This window comes from Haliotis rubra, unplaced genomic scaffold, assembly GCF_003918875.1.
Source record: "Haliotis rubra isolate DU_JTF1 unplaced genomic scaffold, ASM391887v1 Scf3, whole genome shotgun sequence".
In the NCBI taxonomy this organism is placed as follows: domain Eukaryota; kingdom Metazoa; phylum Mollusca; class Gastropoda; order Lepetellida; family Haliotidae; genus Haliotis; species Haliotis rubra.
This window is the reverse complement of record NW_025766968.1, coordinates 1,663,357-1,685,125: the sequence shown is the minus strand read 5'-3', so window position 1 is coordinate 1,685,125 and position 21,769 is coordinate 1,663,357. Positions and strand designations below refer to the sequence as shown.

The 21,769-nt window shown below is 39.2% G+C and overlaps 1 protein-coding gene across 2 annotated transcripts in view; it reads left to right on the top strand.

Moving 5' to 3' along the window:
* The window catches only part of LOC124282405 (ubiquitin-conjugating enzyme E2 Q2-like), a 36,578-nt gene extending 15,012 nt beyond the window's left edge, over window positions 1–21,566 (top strand). Inside the window, exons 3-12 of one of the 2 annotated variants that reach the window (XM_046718385.1) lie at window positions 7,191–7,292; window positions 9,147–9,232; window positions 10,583–10,679; window positions 11,628–11,715; window positions 12,039–12,099; window positions 15,097–15,187; window positions 16,868–16,975; window positions 17,732–17,827; window positions 19,040–19,106; window positions 20,350–21,566. In XM_046718385.1, coding sequence (XP_046574341.1) covers window positions 7,191–7,292; window positions 9,147–9,232; window positions 10,583–10,679; window positions 11,628–11,715; window positions 12,039–12,099; window positions 15,097–15,187; window positions 16,868–16,975; window positions 17,732–17,827; window positions 19,040–19,106; window positions 20,350–20,381 — 828 coding nt within the window. In that variant the 3' untranslated portion in view covers window positions 20,382–21,566. Of the gene's footprint in view, window positions 1–7,190; window positions 7,293–9,146; window positions 9,233–10,579; window positions 10,680–11,627; window positions 11,716–12,038; window positions 12,100–15,096; window positions 15,188–16,867; window positions 16,976–17,731; window positions 17,828–19,039; window positions 19,107–20,349 lie in introns of both variants that reach the window. The other variant, XM_046718384.1, reaches the window with a different exon arrangement.
* The last annotated feature ends 203 nt before the right edge of the window (window positions 21,567–21,769 follow it).

Here is a 21,769-nt window from a genome sequence, read left to right as displayed (position 1 = left end):
TAGGGGTTACGGTAAGGGACCTAATCCAATATAGTATGTCCGGTTGTAATACTTGAGTACCATTTGTTGTTTTTCCTTTTTGCATTTTAATACTTTTTTTCACACAAAAACGGGAAACCAAAAAAGTAGAAAGTACATTATGAAATTGGTTAATGTAGAAATTGTAGGCTAATGGAAAATGGCCTGGAATTTGCACTGAAGCCTCTTTCACACGCAACATAAATTTTGTAAAGTAGTGATTCGAAGGCTAACTCACCCTCGTGCCATCACTACACATGCTCATGTCTCCCTCATTCCTTAGTGCGATCCACATTATCCTTACAGTGTTCCCTACATCACTTTTCTGTCACAAAATCACCGATTTATATAAAGCTGGCGTCATTCATGCATACACCATGAAATCTCACGCCGGACGCCTGACGTCAACAACCCTTTTCAGTTTGAGGCATATCGGCTCATTCCACGCCACACGTTAATTTGTAGATTACGGAATGGGACGAGTGTGCCAAATGGCATCGGATCCATTCGGCAATTGTCCGTAGAATAAAATCACATGACACCAAGTCTACCCGTAGCATTCGTAATTGTCCGTGACCTATTCGACTCTTTCCGTTCATTTCCGTGACGTCACAGGAATGACTCGATAAATTTGCACATTGTGTAACAGTGTGGACGTATCTCAGTCGGTTAGCTGTCGCGCTAACAATCCGAAGGTCGCGGGTTCGCGTCCGACGGGTTCTCACAAACTGGTTGCTTGTCTTAATGACACGTGACCTACGGCAGAGATCGTCCTCACGAGAAGTTGTGGTGCTGTATTCTAAAGGTGCTCCCTGGCCAATTTATCATACAAATTGTAGGTTTGTGGCAGGATAAAACAAATGGATATTGATGGTATCCATTGTGCTCTTATATATGAAAATGTAAGATATCTTAGAGATATGACACTATCAACTCAGTATAAATCTGGACCAGCAGAATTACAGACAGTAATGTCCTTACATATAGAGAGACCTGTGAAAATTTGGATCTTCAGTAACCCATGCTTGTTGTAACGTTCGACTAACGGGATCGGGTGGTCAGGCTCACTGACTTGGTTGACACATGCCATCGGTTCCCAATTGCATAGATCGATCCTCATGCTGTTGATCACTGGATTTTCTGGTCCAGACTCGATTATTTACAGACTGCCGTCTAGACTAACGCTTAATTTTGATAGTAACAAACAAGCCCATTTAAATTGAAAAGGAGCCCCAGGGAGACCAGAGATTCAGAACCTGAGGAAATATAGACTTGCTTTATTTAGGGCTTTAGCACTGCAGAGAGGGCTTGGCAGTAGGTACAATAATGTGGTTCGAGGACTGTGAGACAGACTAACCGCTGCCATGTAGCTGGAATAATGCTGAGTGTGGCGTTAAACAACAATCCAACCAGCTTGTAGAGAACTAACTTATATGACAAGATAAGCAGAATTTGGGTTTCAGAAAAAGCTTCTATAGCTGTTGTTTTATAAAGGCTTATGGAAAGGATCACATTTTCCCACACACTTCAAACTTTTTTTCTCTCAATTTTTTAACAGCACTACATGTTAGTAAGCACTTAATGTTATTAAGGTGAGCCAACAAGAGAAAAAGACTTTGTTAATGAAGATATGAAATTTGTGATTAAACATATCTGGGTATGATGATGTACTGTCCCAAGCATTTAAGTTGTAAGTATTTTGAAACAAGCTGTTGTTTTATATGCAGGGGATTAACATTGAAGTTAGGACCTCGCGCCAGAGGTGTAACGGAAACCACATGAATCGGCTGTGCTCACATTTTCCCAAATCTGCCATTGATTAGGTTAAACTAGATCCAATAGTAAAATGGAAATACAATTCATGCAATGATTGGAGAAAACAGTATTGAAAACTATATGTTACCAAGAGTAATATACTCTAGTAACATAGGTTAAACTAGATCCAATAATAAAATGGAAATACAATTCATGCAATGATTGGAGAAAACAGTATTGAAAACTATATGTTACCAAGAGTAATATACTCTAGTACATTAGTGTGTAATGTTACGAAAATATGTTGACATGTAATTGTCAAACTACAACATATGATATGAACTAGTTGAAGGATGTTATTTATTATATATGTACCAGGGTTCGAAATACCCCATATATTAGTGTGTCATGGCACGGTAAATATAGAAATGGCACGGCTAAAAAATGTTCTGGTGCCCTTTTGACACGCCTAATTTTTTAGAGACACATTTAGTCATTTAATCCCCCAAACAATTATTTTTTACCAAATTGAATGATACCATACATATTTGAATGCTCATAAACCCATTTCTTTATTTAACAATAAATTTCAAATGATCATCATCATTGTCATTTATTCTAAAAACATGTGGGCATACTCGATTTCTGAAAGGCACACCTGAAATATTTGTCTGGTGCCCTAAGGCACACTTAGAAAAAAAAGTATTTCTATCCCTGTGTACAATATATGGGGGTAGTGGGGTTAAGCATTTGCCGAATACAAGGTTCGATTCCCCACATGGGTACAATGTATGAAGCCCATTTCTGGTGTCTCCTGCCGTGATTTTACTGGAATATTGCTAAAAGCGGCGTAAAACCAACTCACTGTTGTGAGACAGTGTAACAACTAGTGGTGGTCTGATTAATTGAAATAATCGAAGATTGGTCGCAGTGGCCAAACGACCAAACAATCGATCACATTTTCTCATAATCGAACACAAACAATTTTGGAACCGCTGTAATAGAGTTTGAAATACTTGATGATTTAACATATCTAAGACGTTGTCAGGGCCTGAAAACGTGTTTATTTCTAAGAAAACTCACTTCACTTTCTGAAAAGTCATGACTGAATATTTCTTGAAGAATCTGGGAAGTTAATGTTACACTGGAACTGAATCATTTTACACTGGGTGTGAAATCTGCAAATGTAATTTGTGCAGTTTCTGAAAAAAAACCCAGAGAACCAAGTGTTTTTTCTTTATACTTATCTGAAACTACAACCTGAATAGGAAAATCTAAAAATGACGCTAACCAATTTTTTTCGATGATTGGTCGTTGGTATTGAACCAATCATCAATTGTGAGATTTCAACCAATTCCCAACACTAGTAACAACAGGAATAACTTGTGATATCATGGTAATTCACTATGGAGATGTTATATTCTATTTTCAATGACTGATCTTGAGCGAAAAGTTTACGTAGTCTTACGTAAAAGAGATGGGATTTTGATACATATTTAGGGGCAGTGGGGTAGCCTAGTGGTTAAAGCGTTGGCTCGTCACGCCGAAGACCCGGGTTCGATTCCCCACATGGGCACAATGTGTGAAGCCCATTTCTGGTGTCCCCCACCGTGATTATGCTGGAATATTGCTAAAAGCGGCGTAAAACTAAACTCAGTCAGTTGATACATATTTAAAGGACCAAGTTAGGATGTTGGCTTAACTATGAGAATGGTTTATCTACAGTCATATACAGTACATTTGTATATAAGTGCGGTGAGTTTGAAGCGACATTAACCCTGGGTTGACCTCGTGTTGTACCTTTGCTCAACAGCTGCTGTGACTGATGTCCTGGATATCCCACAGTAATCAACAGCTGTGAAGTCTTTACTTTGTCACTGTCAATATGCTGGTGCATTCTTTGTAAATAGGCGTGAGTTGGTTAATCGGACCAGATAGAATGAATTTCAACAGATTGCTAGAAGTCCCAGTGACACCATTCTCTTCCCACAGAGGTTACTCCTGTCATATCTTCCTACGTAGGAAGATATGACAGGAGTAACCTCTGTGGAATGAGAATGAAGAGAATCAGTTTATTGACAGTATTATGTTGACTTAATTGGTACGTTATTGATAAGCAAGCCTGGGTCTATACCCTCAAAAGCCCAACAATTCTCTATTTCTTGGAAATGTTGTTAATTTAATAATAAGGTCACTTATATAGCATCGAACTCCATGCTGCAGGGACCTGCTCTAAGCACATACAACATGGTGGGCATTATTACCCCGGATAACCCAAGCTGAAAGGATTTTGTTTGTTTGTTGCTGAATGCTACACTCAGCAATGTTCCAGCTGTTTAGTGGTGGTCTGTAAATAATCGAGCCTGTACCAGACAATCCAGGTATTAACAGCATAAGCATCAATCTACACAATTGGGATACGATGACATGTCAACCAAGTCAGCAAGCGTGACCACCCGATTCTGTTAGTCGCCTCTTACGACAAGCATTGGATCCTGAAGACCAGTTCAGCCGTCTCTTCCCCCATAGGGTTATCATGAAATGAGTAATGATGTGGAATTATATGTCAAACTATATCTACCAATGATTTAACTCAAGTATAATAGTTTGAACATTATTTGATATCGTTGACTTGACAAGTATTTTTTGTGATCTAGTTAATCAACAGCTTGTCCTTTTGTGAACCAAATGGATTGGGTGGTCAGACTTGATGACTTGGTCGGTAGCATGTTCTTGTTCCAGACTGAGTGGGTACTCACAATATCAACCACTGGATTGAGTCATTTACATGCTGCCATCATACAGGTGCAATATAGCTAAGTGCAGTGTTAACCTACAAAGAAATAGGCTGATATTTACTGGGGCCTACAGATGTGTGCTGTGGTAGAACTTATCTATGTCTGAACCTTGTCACTGTGAGATTATACAGTTTGACACCACTTCTAGTCCCCTTACCTCACATAGTCAAGTAGGAAGAATATTGATAGCTTAAGGTCAGACATTTTATTGGAAACCATGTAGTGGTTAAAGCTGCATAACCAGAAATTAAGCATTAAAAGGGAGTATTCAGCCTGAAATTGGGAGCAGTTTTTAAAATTCCCAAATTTGAAAAAAAATTCCTCAGCTCATGATGATACTGTAGTGACTTTTATTATGGCTTTATGGAGATGCATGATCTCAGGACAAAGAAACAGGAAGAGAGCTGAATGTTTGTTATACATTATTGCAATGTTAATGCACTGTTGCATTGGTGCTCAGATGTATTTGTGACACCCTTATGAATTATGAAAATATCCTATATTTTACCTTGTCTCTTGCAGTGTACTGTATTTTAGTGACTAGTGAAGATCCGGGTTAGAATTGGTCTTCAGCAACCCATGCTTGTCGTACGAGGTGGTTAACAGGATCGGGTGGTCAGGCTCGTTAACTTGGTTGACACATGTCATCGTATCCCAATTGCATCAATTGATGCTCATGCTGTTGATCATTGGATTGTCTGGTCCAGACTAAATTGTTTTCAGACTGCCACCATATAGCTAGACAATTGCTGAGTGTGGCATTAAACAACCAACCAACTAACTGTATTTTAGCATCTTCTTTTAATCATGATAATTAGTATTGTGAACATTAGCCTCAGTCATTTTGGTACATTTACACATAGCAAACATGTCACTAAGACTGGTCATTATGTCGCTTCTTACATCAGACAGAAGCTTATTTTTACCCAGAATTCCTTCATTAAATTTGTCATAATTTCTTGGTGTTGCAGGGGTGGAAATAACTTTAAAATTGCTAGTTTACTCTGGTACAGTGGCACATGTAAAATCACTTGCCCTGATAATTTTTCCACTATACTGGCCGATTTTCTTGTTGATTTTTTAAATAAACAACATAATTAACATTGGAAAGTCAACTGGACACTGGTACAGTGTGATATGCAAATTTGCTTGCCCGACAGAAAAAATCACTGGACTGGGGCATCGGGCAATGGGTTATTTCCACCCCTGTGTTGTACAACCCCTAAGTGAGACTGGACAGATTGATGTCAACAAGGCCCGTCATGTTAAAGTATGGCATGGTATCCCAGTGATCCTGCACTACGAAACCATCATCAGCATGATTAGAGGGATGTCGACTAGCAAAACATGCATGTACATTGTTGCATGAGTGAAACCATCATGAATCAAGACGGCTAACGTCATTTTATTTGATGTCTCATGTTAGGCGAAACCATGTGACACGGTGAAACGTGTGACACAAACATGTTGTAATTGTTGTTTAAGACAACCAGTTTTGCTGCCAAGTAGTGACACCCTTACCTGTTTAGAACTTAGATGCTTGTTGCCATGACAATGACATTCAGGCATAAGGTACATAAAGTTTCCCTATGACACAACTATTGACGGAACAGCATTACTACAGTTTCTTTGAAACAGCCAATTTTTCCAATTTCACATGTCTCCAACTAAAGGGTTATGGCTGACACCTTATCCTGCATGGGTGGAGTTCATTTTAAGCTCTAAACATGGTAAATGAATGATAACACTGCTATTGCTTTGTAAAATGGGACCCATCTTCAAATTACTCTGCTCGTTAATCAGTCATGCTGACCGGGGACAGATGCCAAGTGGAGAAGAGATATGAGGGTTATCAGTTCATGTGAACTGTATGCAGTACAGTAGGCATTGCATAACTTGCCGTTTAAACCATTTCTGCATTGCTTTAGAGGTTTTTAATATATATTTTTCTGGTACTCGATACACCTTGTCTGTTCATCTCAGATTTTGTGAGGCCATTTTGTGATGTAAAGATACTGTGTTACTTGCCAAACAGAATCTATGTTGTAATAGTGTTTCTTCAACTGCCCTCCACATTTTACACTGGGCCCACAGCTTTATAAATGTGCTTGAAGGCTTACAGCTTACTCTGTTTAGTTTCAGACACGGCTTACAAATGTCTCAGGCTTCTTCTTGGACCGCCTCCGTGGTGTAGTGGTTAGAGTGTCCGCCCGGAGAGCGGAAGGTCGCGTGTTCGATCTCCGACCACGTCATACCAAAAGACGTTAAAATATGGTACTTGTTGGTCCCTGTCTGGTGCTTGGCATTAATGGGTACAACAAGGACTGGTCGGCTCGGAGTCATATAATGTGTCTGAGTGGGGTATTCATGCTTCACTGCAGCATGGTATCTCAGTTGGCTAGCACTATAAAACCAGCTTAAGTCTGGGCTAGTACAAGCAGCCGCACATACACATACACACGCATGCACGTCGTCATATGAGCGAAATATTCTCAAGCATGACGTTAAAACCTAATTTCACCTCACCTCACCTCTCACCTCAGGCTTCTTGATACTGTTTCCTGCCAGTGTTGGTCCATGCCATGTTAATGTTTTAACTCCTTGCTTGTTGTGTTCCAGATATTACAACAGGTAAAGCTACTCCTGACAGAGCTCTGTTCCCTCCACGACATCCCTGTACCAGAGGAGATCGCCTTTATTGACAGTGCTTTAGTCAACCGGGTAGGTCTGTTAGTGGAGCCACAAAGTTGTCAGTACCCTTGTCTCCTTATTGGGGTTCTGGAGCAGAGAAGTTATAGCCAGTATTATCTTACCTCACACATAAATATCATTTTCCAATTGGCTGAGCACTCTTATATTATTTTCAAAGTATCCTGCTTACAAGCGAGTAACATTTTCTAAGTTACCCACTGGGAAAGATAAAGAAGAATTACTAACACAAAGTACCGAATGAATTCCCACTGTTCGGCATTCCCAGCGGGGTACACAGGGGTTGAAATAACTTTAAAATTGCTAGTGTACTCCGGAACAGTGGCACATGTAAAATCACTTGCCCTTATAATTTTTCCACTATACCGGCTGTGTTCTTGTTGATTTTTTAAATAAACAACATAATTAATATCGGAAAGTCAACTGGACACCGGTACAGTGTGATATACAAATTTGCTTGCCCGACAGAAAAAAACACTGGACTCGGGCATCGGGCAATGGGTTATTTCCACCCCTGGTACATAGAAAATGACAGAAGAGCGCTCAGCCAATCAGAAAAAGACATTTATGTGTGAGGCAAGATAACAACCCATGTCCTCCTCGTGACCAGTGAACAACTTATAATGCATGTGTTTGAGCCTGATTGTGGAACATGATGATATCCATTGTTTCTTGTTTGTCTCTGGGGATTCTACAACAGGTATAACCAGTACCTTATGCTTGTCTCCAAAAGACATGAGGCAGATCAGGTAGAATCTTGTGTGTTACAGATCTGTAATGTAGTTTGAATAATGCTTATTATCATAATTTACTCCGAATGCCCATTTTACGCACCAATGTTGAATAGGTCAGTGATCAGTTAATAAATCTCTTACTCAGGAATATAAAAGTTCCTTTTCTCAGTATTTACTTTACTATGTTTACTCTGGATAACCATCAGATATTTATTTTTGTTTTCATGTCACAGACATATTTAAGAATGTTAAAAGAAGCATCAACATCTGAAACAGTGACAACACTTATAAATAAATCCTCTGCAGTGAAGTCATAAGTTTAAGAGAGCTGCTGTAACATGAGTACATTACGTCTATGATGCAGTATTTAGGATTATTACCTATCAGGGCGAAAATATCTGGGTTCATATTTTTCATACGATGCCCTAGGGCAAAATATCACTTTGTCATGGTGACGTGACGTCAGGAACAATGCTATGACTTCATGTTTCTTCTGTGACGTTGCCTTCTACATGCGGCGACGGCGGGTAGCCAGCCTATGTTTGGAAGTAGATATGGGTTTATTTTCTCAATTTGACAGTAATAAACAGAATATTATGTTTGTGCCCATATCATATTATGTTTACGACACTCGTGCCTAAATATCGGTATATCACTTGCTCTCGCTCGGTAAATACCAACATTTAGGCACTCGTGTCATAAACATAGTATGACATGGGCGCGCTCATATAATATCCTATTACTTTCACCGCCATATAGCTGGAATATTGCTGAGTGTGGCATAAAACTAAACTCACTCACTCTATTACTTTCAGGATATATAGTCATGTGATGTCCAATGCTCAATATGTCTGTCCCAGGGGACACTGGCGACCTTGTGGTCTCAGGCACTTAAATCCATTCTGAGAGTTGCATCCCTTTGTTGTATCAGGATCCACTAGTTTTGAATTAGATACCAAAGTAGCTCATATTAGCAGAAAAATAAAATTGTTCAGGAGTAAATGTGACAAACTTTGCTGAGTGCGGTGGAAAACTCATTGCATTCAGTTTACTACTCTAGAGAAATGTGAAGTTTACCTGAAATTCTTTCCAAATAGCATTAAACTCACACACCAGCTGCTGGGTGTTTCAGGGACAACCAGTGCGAGACCGCCATGAGAGCTCTGAAGAAGAAGATGAAGATGAATTCCACTATGACATGGAAGATGATGCTCAAAGGTAGGGAAGAACTACTAAGGGATGATCTTCTTTTGTTCCAACCAGATAAATGAAATCAAACGATTGCTGTGAGTTAACAAACAGAATTGTCAAACAATATATGAGGGATGACAATCCTGAAACAGTTTGATGAGAACAACCAGGGCCTAGATTTTCAAAGCTCTCTTAGCGCTGAGATAGTCGTATGTTAATGTTAATGTATGGCACTTACGACAATCTTAGCACTAAGACAAGAGAGCTTCGAAAGTCTGAGCCCAGGGCTTAGATTTTCGAAGCTCTCTCAGCGCTAAGATAGTCGTAAGTTAATGTTAATGTATGGCACTTACAACAATCTTAGCGTTAAGAGAGCTTCGAAAGTCTGGGCCCAGGACTGTAGTTATCTGTGTCATGTTCTGGGGTTATTGCTCTGGAGATTTGGCCTCACTCCCTGTTAACATTGTACAATTGACTGATGGTTTATACGTACAAAACCATGTGCATATTTCACACAAATTTAACACAGAGGGTGCTCATGTTGTTTTGTGTTGAAGCCAGTTCTAAATGACAAAATGTCAAGTTTATTAACTTCACAGACTGCTTGTGTAATCAATAATGTGAAACAAATTGTAGACAAGGGTAAACATTGTAAAATATCGGGGACACTATTTGGGCAATAAGCAACTCAAGTCCCGTTAAATCAGCTGTCAGACAGTCAGGAAGCAGGAGTCCCTTAGTAGGCATGACCTACTGTTTTAGGTTTATGGAAAGAAAATATTGTGTTTGGTTAGTGGACTAAGTGGCTAGTGGTGGTCCGATTAATTGAAATAATCGAAGATTGGACGCAGTGACTAAACGACCAAGCAATCGATCATGTTTTCTCATAATCGAACACAAACAATTCTGGAACACTTGTTTTCATAAACAATATTTTTCACAAACTGGTTTTGTCTGTTACATTTCATAAGCACTACAAGTTCGTTTCAAGTCATGATTGAATTTATCTTACAGACTCCATACTAGTCATCCCTTAAAGATGTGAAATTTTGCCAAAAGAACTACATGTTTTTTCCTTATTTTTGTGTGCATTAACAAATTTCATTAATGACGCTAACCAATTTTTCAATCATCAATCGGTTGTAATAAACCAATCATCAATTATGAGATTTTAACCAATTCCCAACACTATAAGTGGCACAGAAGCACAGAAATCTTCCAAAGTGTGGCTGGAGTGAACTCAACTGTGTTTAAGATTGTACTCTCTTCTTGTCTAAGATATGATTCAAAACAGTCTTGTATTGCCCGAGGAATGTATGCATTTGATGATGATGATGATGATGATGATGATGATGATGATGATGATTGTTCCAGCAGTGATCAGAAGGCCAAAGAGGAAATAGATGGAATTGACACAGAAAACCTAGCTGTCTTGGAACGGCTGAAACAGAACCAACGTCTGTCTTACCTAAAGGTATTACAGCTTCTGGACTAGGACCTTCATAGTGGGGAAACCCACTAGTACTTCACTCAGGCTGGTCATGAAAACTGATTAGAAATATATATGTTTGCTTGCTGAAGTGTGATTGGTTAAGAAATGTTGTATAAAAGGATTTGATCTGTCTGACTTTTCACTGCTGCAGTGTGATTGGTTGAAAAGGTTAAGATGTTTTCTGTCTTGTTTTTTGGTACTTCATGCTTTATAATGTCAGTGAGAGTGAAAATATGAGATGTGATTTTAACAGAATGTCCAGCACAGTCAGAGTGTAACTATCACTCAAAACAGGCTACCGGGATCTGATGCAATCTTGTAAGCAAGCTAAGGAGATGTGCCACCTGATTGGGGCAGTGGGGTAGCATAGTGGTTAAAGCGTTTGTTTGTCATGCTGGAGACCCAGGTTTGATTCCCACATGGGTGCAATGTGTGAAGCCCTTTTCTGGTTTCCCCTGCTGTGATATTGCTGAAATATTGCTGAAAGTGGCATGAAACAATACTCACTCTCTCGATCACATTCTTCATTGATCCGTGACTGGTGAGATAATCTTGGTATTAACCTCCATAATCAGTGACTGTTGAGACTGGTTGGGTCTATTGTTGTGAAGGGGTGCACCTTTATCAGTTGATTGTCAACATGTCCAAACAGCCGACACAAGGTCGCCGCTTGACATCTCAGTGTCGATAAATCGTCAGCAATGTCCTAACTCTCTTTTGAAAAGAAGCTACAGATGGTTTAATGTTTCCAATTCGGGCTTTTAGGCATTATTAACATTCTCTGCTCCCCTATTTCATGAAGTTAACTCGACCTGCCGTTTGTGCCATTTGACCTCCCAGGTTAAGCATATGTAGAGTAGCTCAGGTCAAGCTGAACACCCTGTACTATGTATTACTGCTCTGATTGATTGTTGTCCTTTACGTTCTAAGCAGGGATCAGTGACTGGTTCAGTCCAGGCCACCGACAGGCTGATGAAGGAGCTACGAGACATATACAAATCTGAAAGCTTTAAAAGACGTAAGGCATTGTACTTCACTTTACTAGTGCCTTAAGCATTATAACATACTTCCGCTTTTCAGAATTTTGCATGAAAGTCAATGGTTCCTCTGTAACCCTAGTGGTAAAATCAGTGCTGCAAATAACCACATAAACCCACTCCCATCTTAATTTGAAACTCTGTAATTTTTTATATATGTTGTTAAGATGTTATAGTTTGGATTGAATGGTTACTGTGAGCTTAGCATCACTTTGATTTTGTTTTGTCTGTGAAATGCAAGTATTCCCTGTTGATTGAAAAATGTGCCTTACATACACTGACTTCTGGATTACATTTCTTTCAGAAATCTATACAGTAGACCTAGTCAATGATTGCCTGTATGAATGGTGTGTCAAGTTAAAAAAGTAAGTCAATGATCCTGATCATACGAGCTTGTCAGTAGGGGTAACAATTTATGGAACCAGTGATGCTTCACAATACTCTGTAACCGAATGGCAAAATATTGAGGAGAAGTTAAAATTCCATTCATGTCATGCTTCATTATCACTAACTTCTTTGAGAGGCATTTAGAAGTTGGGGCACTAGGGAAGGATAACAATATGTGGATGAACAACTTCTTTATTATCCCCCGCAACAACAAAGTTGCGGGGGATATAGAAATGAGTTCCGTCCGTGCGTCCGTCCGTCACACTTTGTCTGAAGCATATTTCCTAAACTATTGGTGATAGCTTAACCAAACTTGGTACACATGTCAACCATAATCCCTAGATGTGCCTTTTGGGGGTTAGACCCAGATGCAAATTTTATTTTTGGCGGTTTCCATGGAAACATGACTTATGCTGTGACTATGAGGATGGCATCTTGTCCGGAGCAGATCTCCCAAACTATACATGCTAGCTTCATCGAACATGGTACATATGTCAAGCATGATCCCTAGATGTACCTTTTGGGGTTTAGACCCAGATATGAAGTTTATTTTTTGTGGTTTCTATAGAAACGTGACTTAGGCTGTGACTATGAGGATGTCATCTTGTTGCATTTCCATGGCAACAAGTTAGGCTTCAACTGAATTTGAGGGTAGTGCTCCTCTCTAGAGCAGATCTTAAAAACCTTTCAATACTCTCCTTGCACTTTGCTGTATACACTCCAAAACATTTGACATAATCATAACTATAGTTTGGCATGAAATGCATGTGGACCCGGGTTTTTGTAAATATCTCTTCATCCAATGACCCAATCGATCTCAAACTGTGCAAGTGGATGTTTTGTCAGACAACCTAATCACATTGTAAATCACCGAATTTATGCATTTGTATTAAAGAATCTGTCTATGGAACTGTCAACAAAATAAACAGCAGAACGCAGAATGCTTGCAGAGGGAGGGAGAGCCAATGACCTGTAACAGCGGCAGTGTTGGGTCATAAAGGTCAATGCACGTGTAGTTCATGATAGTTACCTGTGCACTGCACAGTGATAGACCGTTTGGATCATTCACATTGACTACTTCTAGCTGTCATCATGAAAGCTTATTCAGATGATGCTAAACGTTTAATTAGAAATGTGTTTAATTTTTTTTAAAAAGAGAGCAAACGTAGCAAACCGATTTATAAGGTGTCGGATTACATGAAACGTACAACTTTTGCTCTTGGCATGAAAAAGAACATCGTGCTAAAAATTGTAAAAAATAAACAAACAACCAATAAACAAAACCTTGTACAAAAAGGTAGGCTTCCAAAGTTAGATTCTTTTGACATCAGGGTCATCAGAGATGTCATTCGCCGGCTATTTGCAAAATTTAAAGATTTTAACCTACAGAATTATTCTCACTAATGGGTTTTGTGGTTAATGTTGAACAACTCAGAGAAACAAACTCCGTATGATGGTTAACACTTGGCACCCACCTTACCCTATTCACGACCTGTGACACCTCTTCATACCTGTCACGTGCATAGCTGACCTACATTGACGAACGTTGACCTTTATGACCCAACACTGCCGCTGTTACAGGTCATTGGCTCCCTCCTTCTGCAAGCATTCTGCGTTCTGCTGTTTATTTTGTTGACAGTTACATAGACAGATTCTTTAATACAAATGCATAAAATCGGTGATTTACAATGTGATTAGGTTGTCTGACAAAACATCCACTTGCACAGTTTGAGATCGATTGGGTCATTGGATGAAGAGATATTTACAAAAACCCGGGTCCACATGCATTTCATGCCAAACTATAGTAGACATCTTCATAAAGAGTATTTTGCCGTTGAGGGGGATATTGATGACTTTGTCTTCTTGTTACAGTGGGAGCAACTTTTCGGTGTTTGAACACACACAGAAACTTGCTTGAAAACAGAATTAGAACCTATACTGAAATGTTGCTCCCGCTTTGATATAAGAAGCTGTTCATTCATATATTGATACTAGCTGTAATTAGGATGGTCACTATGGCAATATATGCAATGCATCAGTCTCTTGTCCTTCTGAACGTGTTTGAACTTAAAAACTCTTCTTCAGAACTATGAAACATGACAATATAAGATAAATCACATTGTAATGAAGAATATAGCCTTCATGTCACCTTCTCCAAAACCAATAGACATGTTTTGCCATAATATTTTAAAAAGTGTGGTAGTTAGGGAGAAGGGTATTTTAGAAAATGCAAGAAAATTTGCAGCTTGGCTTGTTGGACTAATCAAGAGTTACCTCCCTTTCTATACCAATCTGAAGATATAAGTGTGAGGTCATTTCACATTTCATAGGCGGATCCAGAGGGGTTGGGGTGCAGGGATGCACACCCTCCCTTTTGCCCTGAAAAATGAAGTGTGCACCCCTCCTTTCCTTAATAGTGTGTGTGCACACACCCCCACACCCCCACACACCCCCTTCTCAAAAAGCTGTATCCGCCCCTGCATTTGTTGACTCATAATCCAAATACTTGTGGACCAAATATGACTAGTTGTTTTAAGAAAGTATAACTGTTTGTACTTTCTATTCAAATTAGTTTAAATTACCCAATGATATGTTAAACTTTCAGAAAACCTTTACAGACAGACTTGTAAAAATAAGAAAATACAATGTTCCGGCAGACCAGTTCTAGTGGCTACTGTGAGTGTATAAAGTAGTCTTGAAATATGGAATGTCCAAAAAAGTGACCAGTCCTGAGCAAAGACAGCCAGTCCCTAAAACAAAAACAATGAAAAAATAATAGATAAGACGAAGTTCAAACCAAGTTAAGTTTATTTTTCAAATATTTCCCCCGATCAAAGGACGGCCTTACTTATTTAATAGACCGTCCTTCACAAAAATAGACCGTCAAGGACGGTGGATGGGCTGTTTTATACACTGCTACTTCCACGAGTTTAGGTGTTGGTGTTTGTGTGCTACACTGTGTGTTATGTTCACAGGGTTGATCAAGACAGTCCTCTTCACTCAGATCTTCAGACATACAAGGAAAAGGAGGGGAAAGATTTCATCCAACTTTGTTTTACTTTCAAAGTAAGTGTGAAATTTACCACTAGAGAGTTTCCCTTGTGTTCTAATATAACCTGTTTTAACTAAGACATGGTCCACTTTGGAATTAACAGGTTAAGTGGAAGTATTTTGCAGTTTGTCTGTTCATGTAGAAATAGGATTGTAGTGTCTACTCAAATTTGATAAAACCCGTGAAGATCCGTGTTACAATTGTTCTTCAGTAGCCCATGCTTGTCGTAAGAGGCGACTAACTGGATTGGGTGGTCAGACTCGCTGGCTTGGTTGACACTAGGGCTGCAACGAATACACTATGTGGCGAATATGATACATATCATGAATATTGGGTAACAAATACGAATAATTATTCACGAATACAGTATTGTAGTTAAGTGATTGATGTACAATATGGAATGCCCATGTTGACAGTTTTGATTTGTCACAGCAATAACCAGTGATCTCATGACACTCAAATTTGGTATGTAATAGTTATAGTTGACAGTACCATGTGTGGCCTTGGCAAACTAACATGACTTGGGCTACTGCAAGGCTAGTAAAACATGCTCCCATAAAAAAAAATTGTAAATATTCGTTAATATTCGGTTCTGGTGACCACGAATAACGAATTGAATTCATGAAAGGCTGCGGTTCGATTCACTGAATATGCGAATGAATCGTTACAGCCTTAGTTGACACATGTCATCATATCCCAATTGCGTAGATTGATGCTCATGCTGTTGATCACTGGACTGTCTGGTCCAGACTCAATTATTTACAGATCGCCGCCATATAGCTAAAATATTGCTGAGTGCAGCGTTAAACAACAAACAATCTATTTATTCTTGGAGAATGTATTGTAGAACCAAACAGAACCTGTCCAGATTTCACTGTAATTGACCTGCTCTTTGAATGCTGTGACATTGTCCAAAACGGAGGAAACAGGTGCTGCTGTGATCTTTAATTACAGTATTTCACTGTGCAGAGTTGTGTCTCTTGGCTGCACCAGGAACTGCACATCTTTACACTGGTCATATTAGCTATATTAACTGCTGCAGATGTGATACAGATGCGTTTTCATATTAATGATTTTGAGAAATAACATAAAAATACTTGAAATTATGTCTTAAACATGTTGACTGCCACATGTTCTCAGTGTGGTTCAGGTGCAATGAATGGTTACTGATATAATGAAGTCTGAACTGGTACAGCAGCCACAGTGCTTTCATGTTGCTACATATAACTTTAGTAATCGTGAATGGAGCAAACTTTAACCTTCTCTCACCTTGCCTCACCAAATAAAATTTACAATATCATCGAATGTTCAAATTTGATTAGACTCGTGTAGATGCGTGTTATAATTGTTCTTTAGTAACCCATGCTTGTCATCAGAGGCTCACACGTGAAGGTCTGGGTTAGAATATTGATCCTCAGTAACCCATGCTTGTCGTAAGAGGCGACTAGTGGGATCTGGTGGTCAGGCTGGCTGACTTGGTTGACATCTGTCACCGTGTCCCAATTGCGTAGATTGATGCTCATGATGTTGATCACTGGATTGTCTGGTCCAGACTCGATTACTTACAGACCGTTGCCACATAGCTGTGAAATTGCTGAGTGTGGCGTTAAACAACAAACACCCCAAATTTGATTACCAATCGGAATAGTCCCCTTCTGTCTATCTCTCAAGATATTGCTGTCTTTTCTTTGTAGGATTCCTTTCCATTTGATCCTCCTTTTGTGAGAGTGGTGAATCCCGTCATATCTGGAGGCTATGTATTGGGTGGAGGAGCCATATGTATGGAGCTTCTTACAAAACAGGTAGGCTCCACGACAGTTCCTTGGATGGATCTGTGTTGTATATATATAATTCTTGATTCTTAGCAAGTCCTGAAATTAACATGAGACTGAGATGGTACAGTGTAGATCTGTGTCAGGACAATGCTACCGAGTATGGGAACAATGATGGCCATGCCTTTTGGGAACTAATATTTGGTAGAGATATTTTGGGGCAAATTTGTCTTTGAGTTATCTCCCTTTGGGTGATGGTTCAGCAGTGCTTCAGATTAATACAAGCTTAATATTTTCTCCCTGTCAGAAATGTTGGGCCTGGCCACTTATGTAAGATTACAAATATTTTCTCCCTGTCAGAAATGTTGGGCCTGGCCACTTATGTAAGATTACATTTATGTTACATTATCTTATTTTTCTGAAATTCCAAACTAAGTGGCAGATAAAAGGGATGAATTATTTTGTTCTGATTTGAGACTACTCTTTTTTGTAAACATGTTTAATTTAAGGGTGGTGGTAATGTTTTCTGCAATACAAAAAGCAGAACAGAAAAATTAAGCTTTTCGTTTACTGATCCTGTTAGTGAAATGTAAGTCTACCCAGCTGAAGATGTTACGATAATACATAAATGGGCAATATTATACTTCAATGTTAAAATTTTTACTGGCAGTTGCATCTGACTGAGGATGGAATGTTGTCTCCTGAGAATGTCTTGATGTATCCCTGTAAGTAAGGTTGAGTGATGAAGATACTGACCTGTACTCATTCATGTTTTGTTTTATTCAGGGTTGGAGTAGTGCGTACAGTCTGGAATCCGTCATATTGCAGATTTCAGCTACTTTAGTGAAAGGAAAAGCACGCATTACATTCAGTGCTTCAAAGGTTTGTCTTCATTAGTGTTGAAACTTCATGCCGGGTCATGTCAGTCTTGCGATCAAGTATTTACCAGTTGCATCTAAAATTTAATAATCGTTAGATGTAAAACATTGGTACATGCTATGGAACCATCAGGAAGTTAATTGTGTTTAGGGAAGGGATGGGTTGATTGTAATGTATTGTAGTTTTAATAATTACGTTGATTTAACTGGTGGCATGCTTGTATTGGCATCGTGTTGGGTTAAAGTTGAAACTTTGCGTCCCAAGTTGTTAATCTGACATGCAATGACAGATTGGGCTAACAGAGATGCCAACCCTCCCGAATTTATCGGAATCATCCCGAAAAATGCATGTTGATTCCGCTATTGCGAAAGTCAAATTTCGTTCCAATTCTTTTCAAAATATAACAAAGATTGAGATAGTCTTACTTACTGGGGGGGGGCTAGGATCATCTTTGACTATAATAAATGATAACTAAATAAATATAACACTTTCTTAAATTGTTTAAAATAGCAAGTAATCAGGAAGTTGAGTAGGCTGCCTGATAAGTTCCACGCACTGTTTATTTCACTTTATTTTCACTTACCATTCACAAACACTGCTACCGAGTACGGCAAACTGGTTTAAGGTTGTAAAAGAATCGCGATGTGTAATGGCATTGAAAAGTTTCGTTCCTTGAGTGCAACAATTTATAGGGATCCCTACTTTGTTGGGAAAATTCCTAATTTGTTCTATCTTAGGGAGCTCAGATTCCTAATTGCACCAATTTGGGTTTGGCATCTCTGGGCTAATGACTTTTGACTTGCAGGTTTGGAAGATTTGTACAGTGACGTTTGTATGACAGTTTTGAATATTTATTGTTGGTACAAAGATTAAAAGAAACCAAATGATTTGTCCAAACTCTGAGCTCTCTCGACAGAAGGACAAGTTTGAGGATCATGTGTAGTAGACAGATATTTCTATATGTGATAGTTTCTACACCTGATATCATCGTTCTTTACCTAAACAAGACACCACAGGTGGTCCTGACTCAAGTACCAATCATACTACTGGAATCTTGCGGAAAATAAAATATGATATAAAAAAAATAGTGCAAGTGTTGATTCAAAGATAAGGCTCAATAAGCCCCAGCGACTGGATGCCAAAGAGTATATATAGAGTGTTCTGTTTTGCGTTTTATGTGTATGGTGAGTAATTTCTTGTTTTTTGTAACAACAGACCCAGTACAGTTTGGCCAGAGCACAACAGTCTTTCAAATCACTTGTACAGATACATGAAAAGAATGGTATGTATATGACAGGGTGGTATAATTGATTGCCTGATGTGCCAGAAGCAACAGTGAATAAAACACCTGTTCACCTGTGTATATGGCATCCCAGTTGGGTAGATCAATGCTCTTAATGTCAGTCACTGGATTGTCTGGTCCAGACAGCCATCATCAGGGGTGGAAATAACTTTAAAATTGCTAGTGTACTCCGGTACAGTGGCACATGTAAAATCACTTGTCCTGATAATTTTTCCACCATACCGGCCGTTTTCTTGTTGATTTTTTAAATAAACAACATAATTAGCATTGGAAAATCAACTGGACAGCGGTACAGTGTATTATACAAATTTGCTTGCCCTACAGAAAAAAAACACTGGACTCGGATGTCGGGCAATGGGTTATTTCCACCCCTGATTATATAGTTGGAAAATGGCTGATTGAGGTGTTGAACACCAAACAAACATCTGAGTGAATATTTATTGGTTTCACTATGTGTATGGTGTAGTTTCTTCAAGTAAACAAGGCAACACACAGGGTGATTTGTTTTGTCTTGTGGATTAGGCACAAGGTTAGGTAGGCAGGTAGGAATGAACAGCTGATGATCAATTTATGTAGGCCTTTGAAGAAAACTGCCAGAGTATACTGAAGATAAGTTTGGGATCATTTATGTTTGGGGATGATCCTGAACTTTTTAATTCAGTTTAATTTTGTTTGTTTTGGAATGGAGGTGTGTTTTTATGTGCCATTCAAGGCAACTGTCAATCTCATTAAAATCAAATCTTAGTGCTCGCTACTAGGACATGAAGGTCTGAAAACATCCCAGGGGTGGAACAAACTTTAAAATTGCTAGTGTACTCCAGAACAGTGGCACATGTAAAATCACTTGCCCTGATAATTTTTTCACTATACCAGCCGTTTTCTTGTTGTATTTTTAAAATAAACAACATAACTAACATTGGAAAGTCAACTGGACACCGGTACAGTGTGATATACGAAATTTGCTTGCCCGACAGAAAAAAACACTGGACTCGGACGTCGGGCAATGGGTTATTTCCACCCCTGCATCCCATGAAAAGTCTTGTAAGAACCTGAAGTGACTGTGTGATTTATGCCTCTGCTCACCCAGCAGTAATAGGGTACCTGGTAGGATGAGATGGTAATATGAATAAATACTTCTAGCACCTTTAAAAAGTAGTTTGGCAATACCTTGAATGCTTTCTGCAGATATTGATCCTTTTCACTGAACATTGTTTCTTTGCAGGTTGGTTTACGCCACCGAAAGAAGACGGCTAGGTGACAATGCTACACTCACAAGTGCTTTGCTGTTATTGCGATGTCATCGATTTGATAAGAGAGGACTTAATGATGACACATAATAAACAATATACACATGTTGTGCTATTGGGGATTAATGCAAGCTGTCTGACAACTTCCAGATGTACTGAGCTCTTCCTGCAGCCTCAGTGTGGATTTCAGCCCATCCTTGGAAGACTGCACCAGTGACCAGTCAGTCATACTGAATAGCCCTTAGATGCCACAACTGCATTGGATCGGCCTGGTCCTTCTATGTTCATAGTTCACACTTTGTATGCTTTAGTTCGTTTTCTGTCTGTATACTATGGATACTTTTGCAATAGGATGCTTTCAAATGATACTCTGTTCACATTGACAATAATGCTGAAGCCTTTTCTCAGCGATTTCATTTTGTCTTTATTATCCAAATTTCATCATTGCATTTGTAGAATTTTCTTTTTCGTTGCCTCAGTAATCAGTGTCATTTCGTTTTGATGATTAGTTTCTTGTTCTTGGCCCCCAGTTCCCTTCCCTCCCCACCTCACCCCCCTCCCCTAAAACAAAAATATTTGCAGGTTTGATAATGTACAGTTCAACAGCTTCGAGCCGATCTGTTGATAACGAGAATGGGTAGAAAAGGACATATTTACAAATGTTGAAGCAATCAGAATTGTGCTATGTGGGTTATCCTGAGATCTTTCTGTTTATTTATGAGTGTTATTCAACATTTACAAAGTTTGATGTTGGTTGATCATGATCTGCCTCGACAAAGTGTTCACACGTTCCTTGGAACTAGCGATGTCTCCAGACACGGACAGCGGTCTCTACTATCCGGACAAGAGGTCAGTGATGACCGCCCCCATGTTATACCAGCTTCAGAGGTGTTCTTTAGCCATAGCTATCTGATTGCATATTCAGCGAGTGGCAGAAAGTGGCATCTCAGCAAGTGTGTACAGGCGTTATATGCAACTCTTACACAGGGATTCTGGGATTATTTTGTAGTGTATGTGGTGTGAGGGATTTAACAGACGTCATGGACGATGCCGTGGGACTTCTCACCCCCTCAGTACAATTGCTTTTAGAGGAGATTCTCACACAATTATGATTCTGTACAAATAACGAATATTGTACTCTGAACATGTCGTCATCATCATCATCATCAAGTAAACTTCTGTATATGTTTAACCATTCAGTGTTTGTGTTTCCGTGGTTTCAACCTTGGCCATTACCAAGGTTGGGAACCAAAGTTAAAAAGTTAATGGAATTGGATAACAGTATTAGCACCAGAATGATGTGACATCCAGCTATGTCATCCAAATCAAGGATATGACCAAAACCTGTGGTTGAAATCAAGGATATGACCAAAACCTGTGGTTGAAATCAAGGAT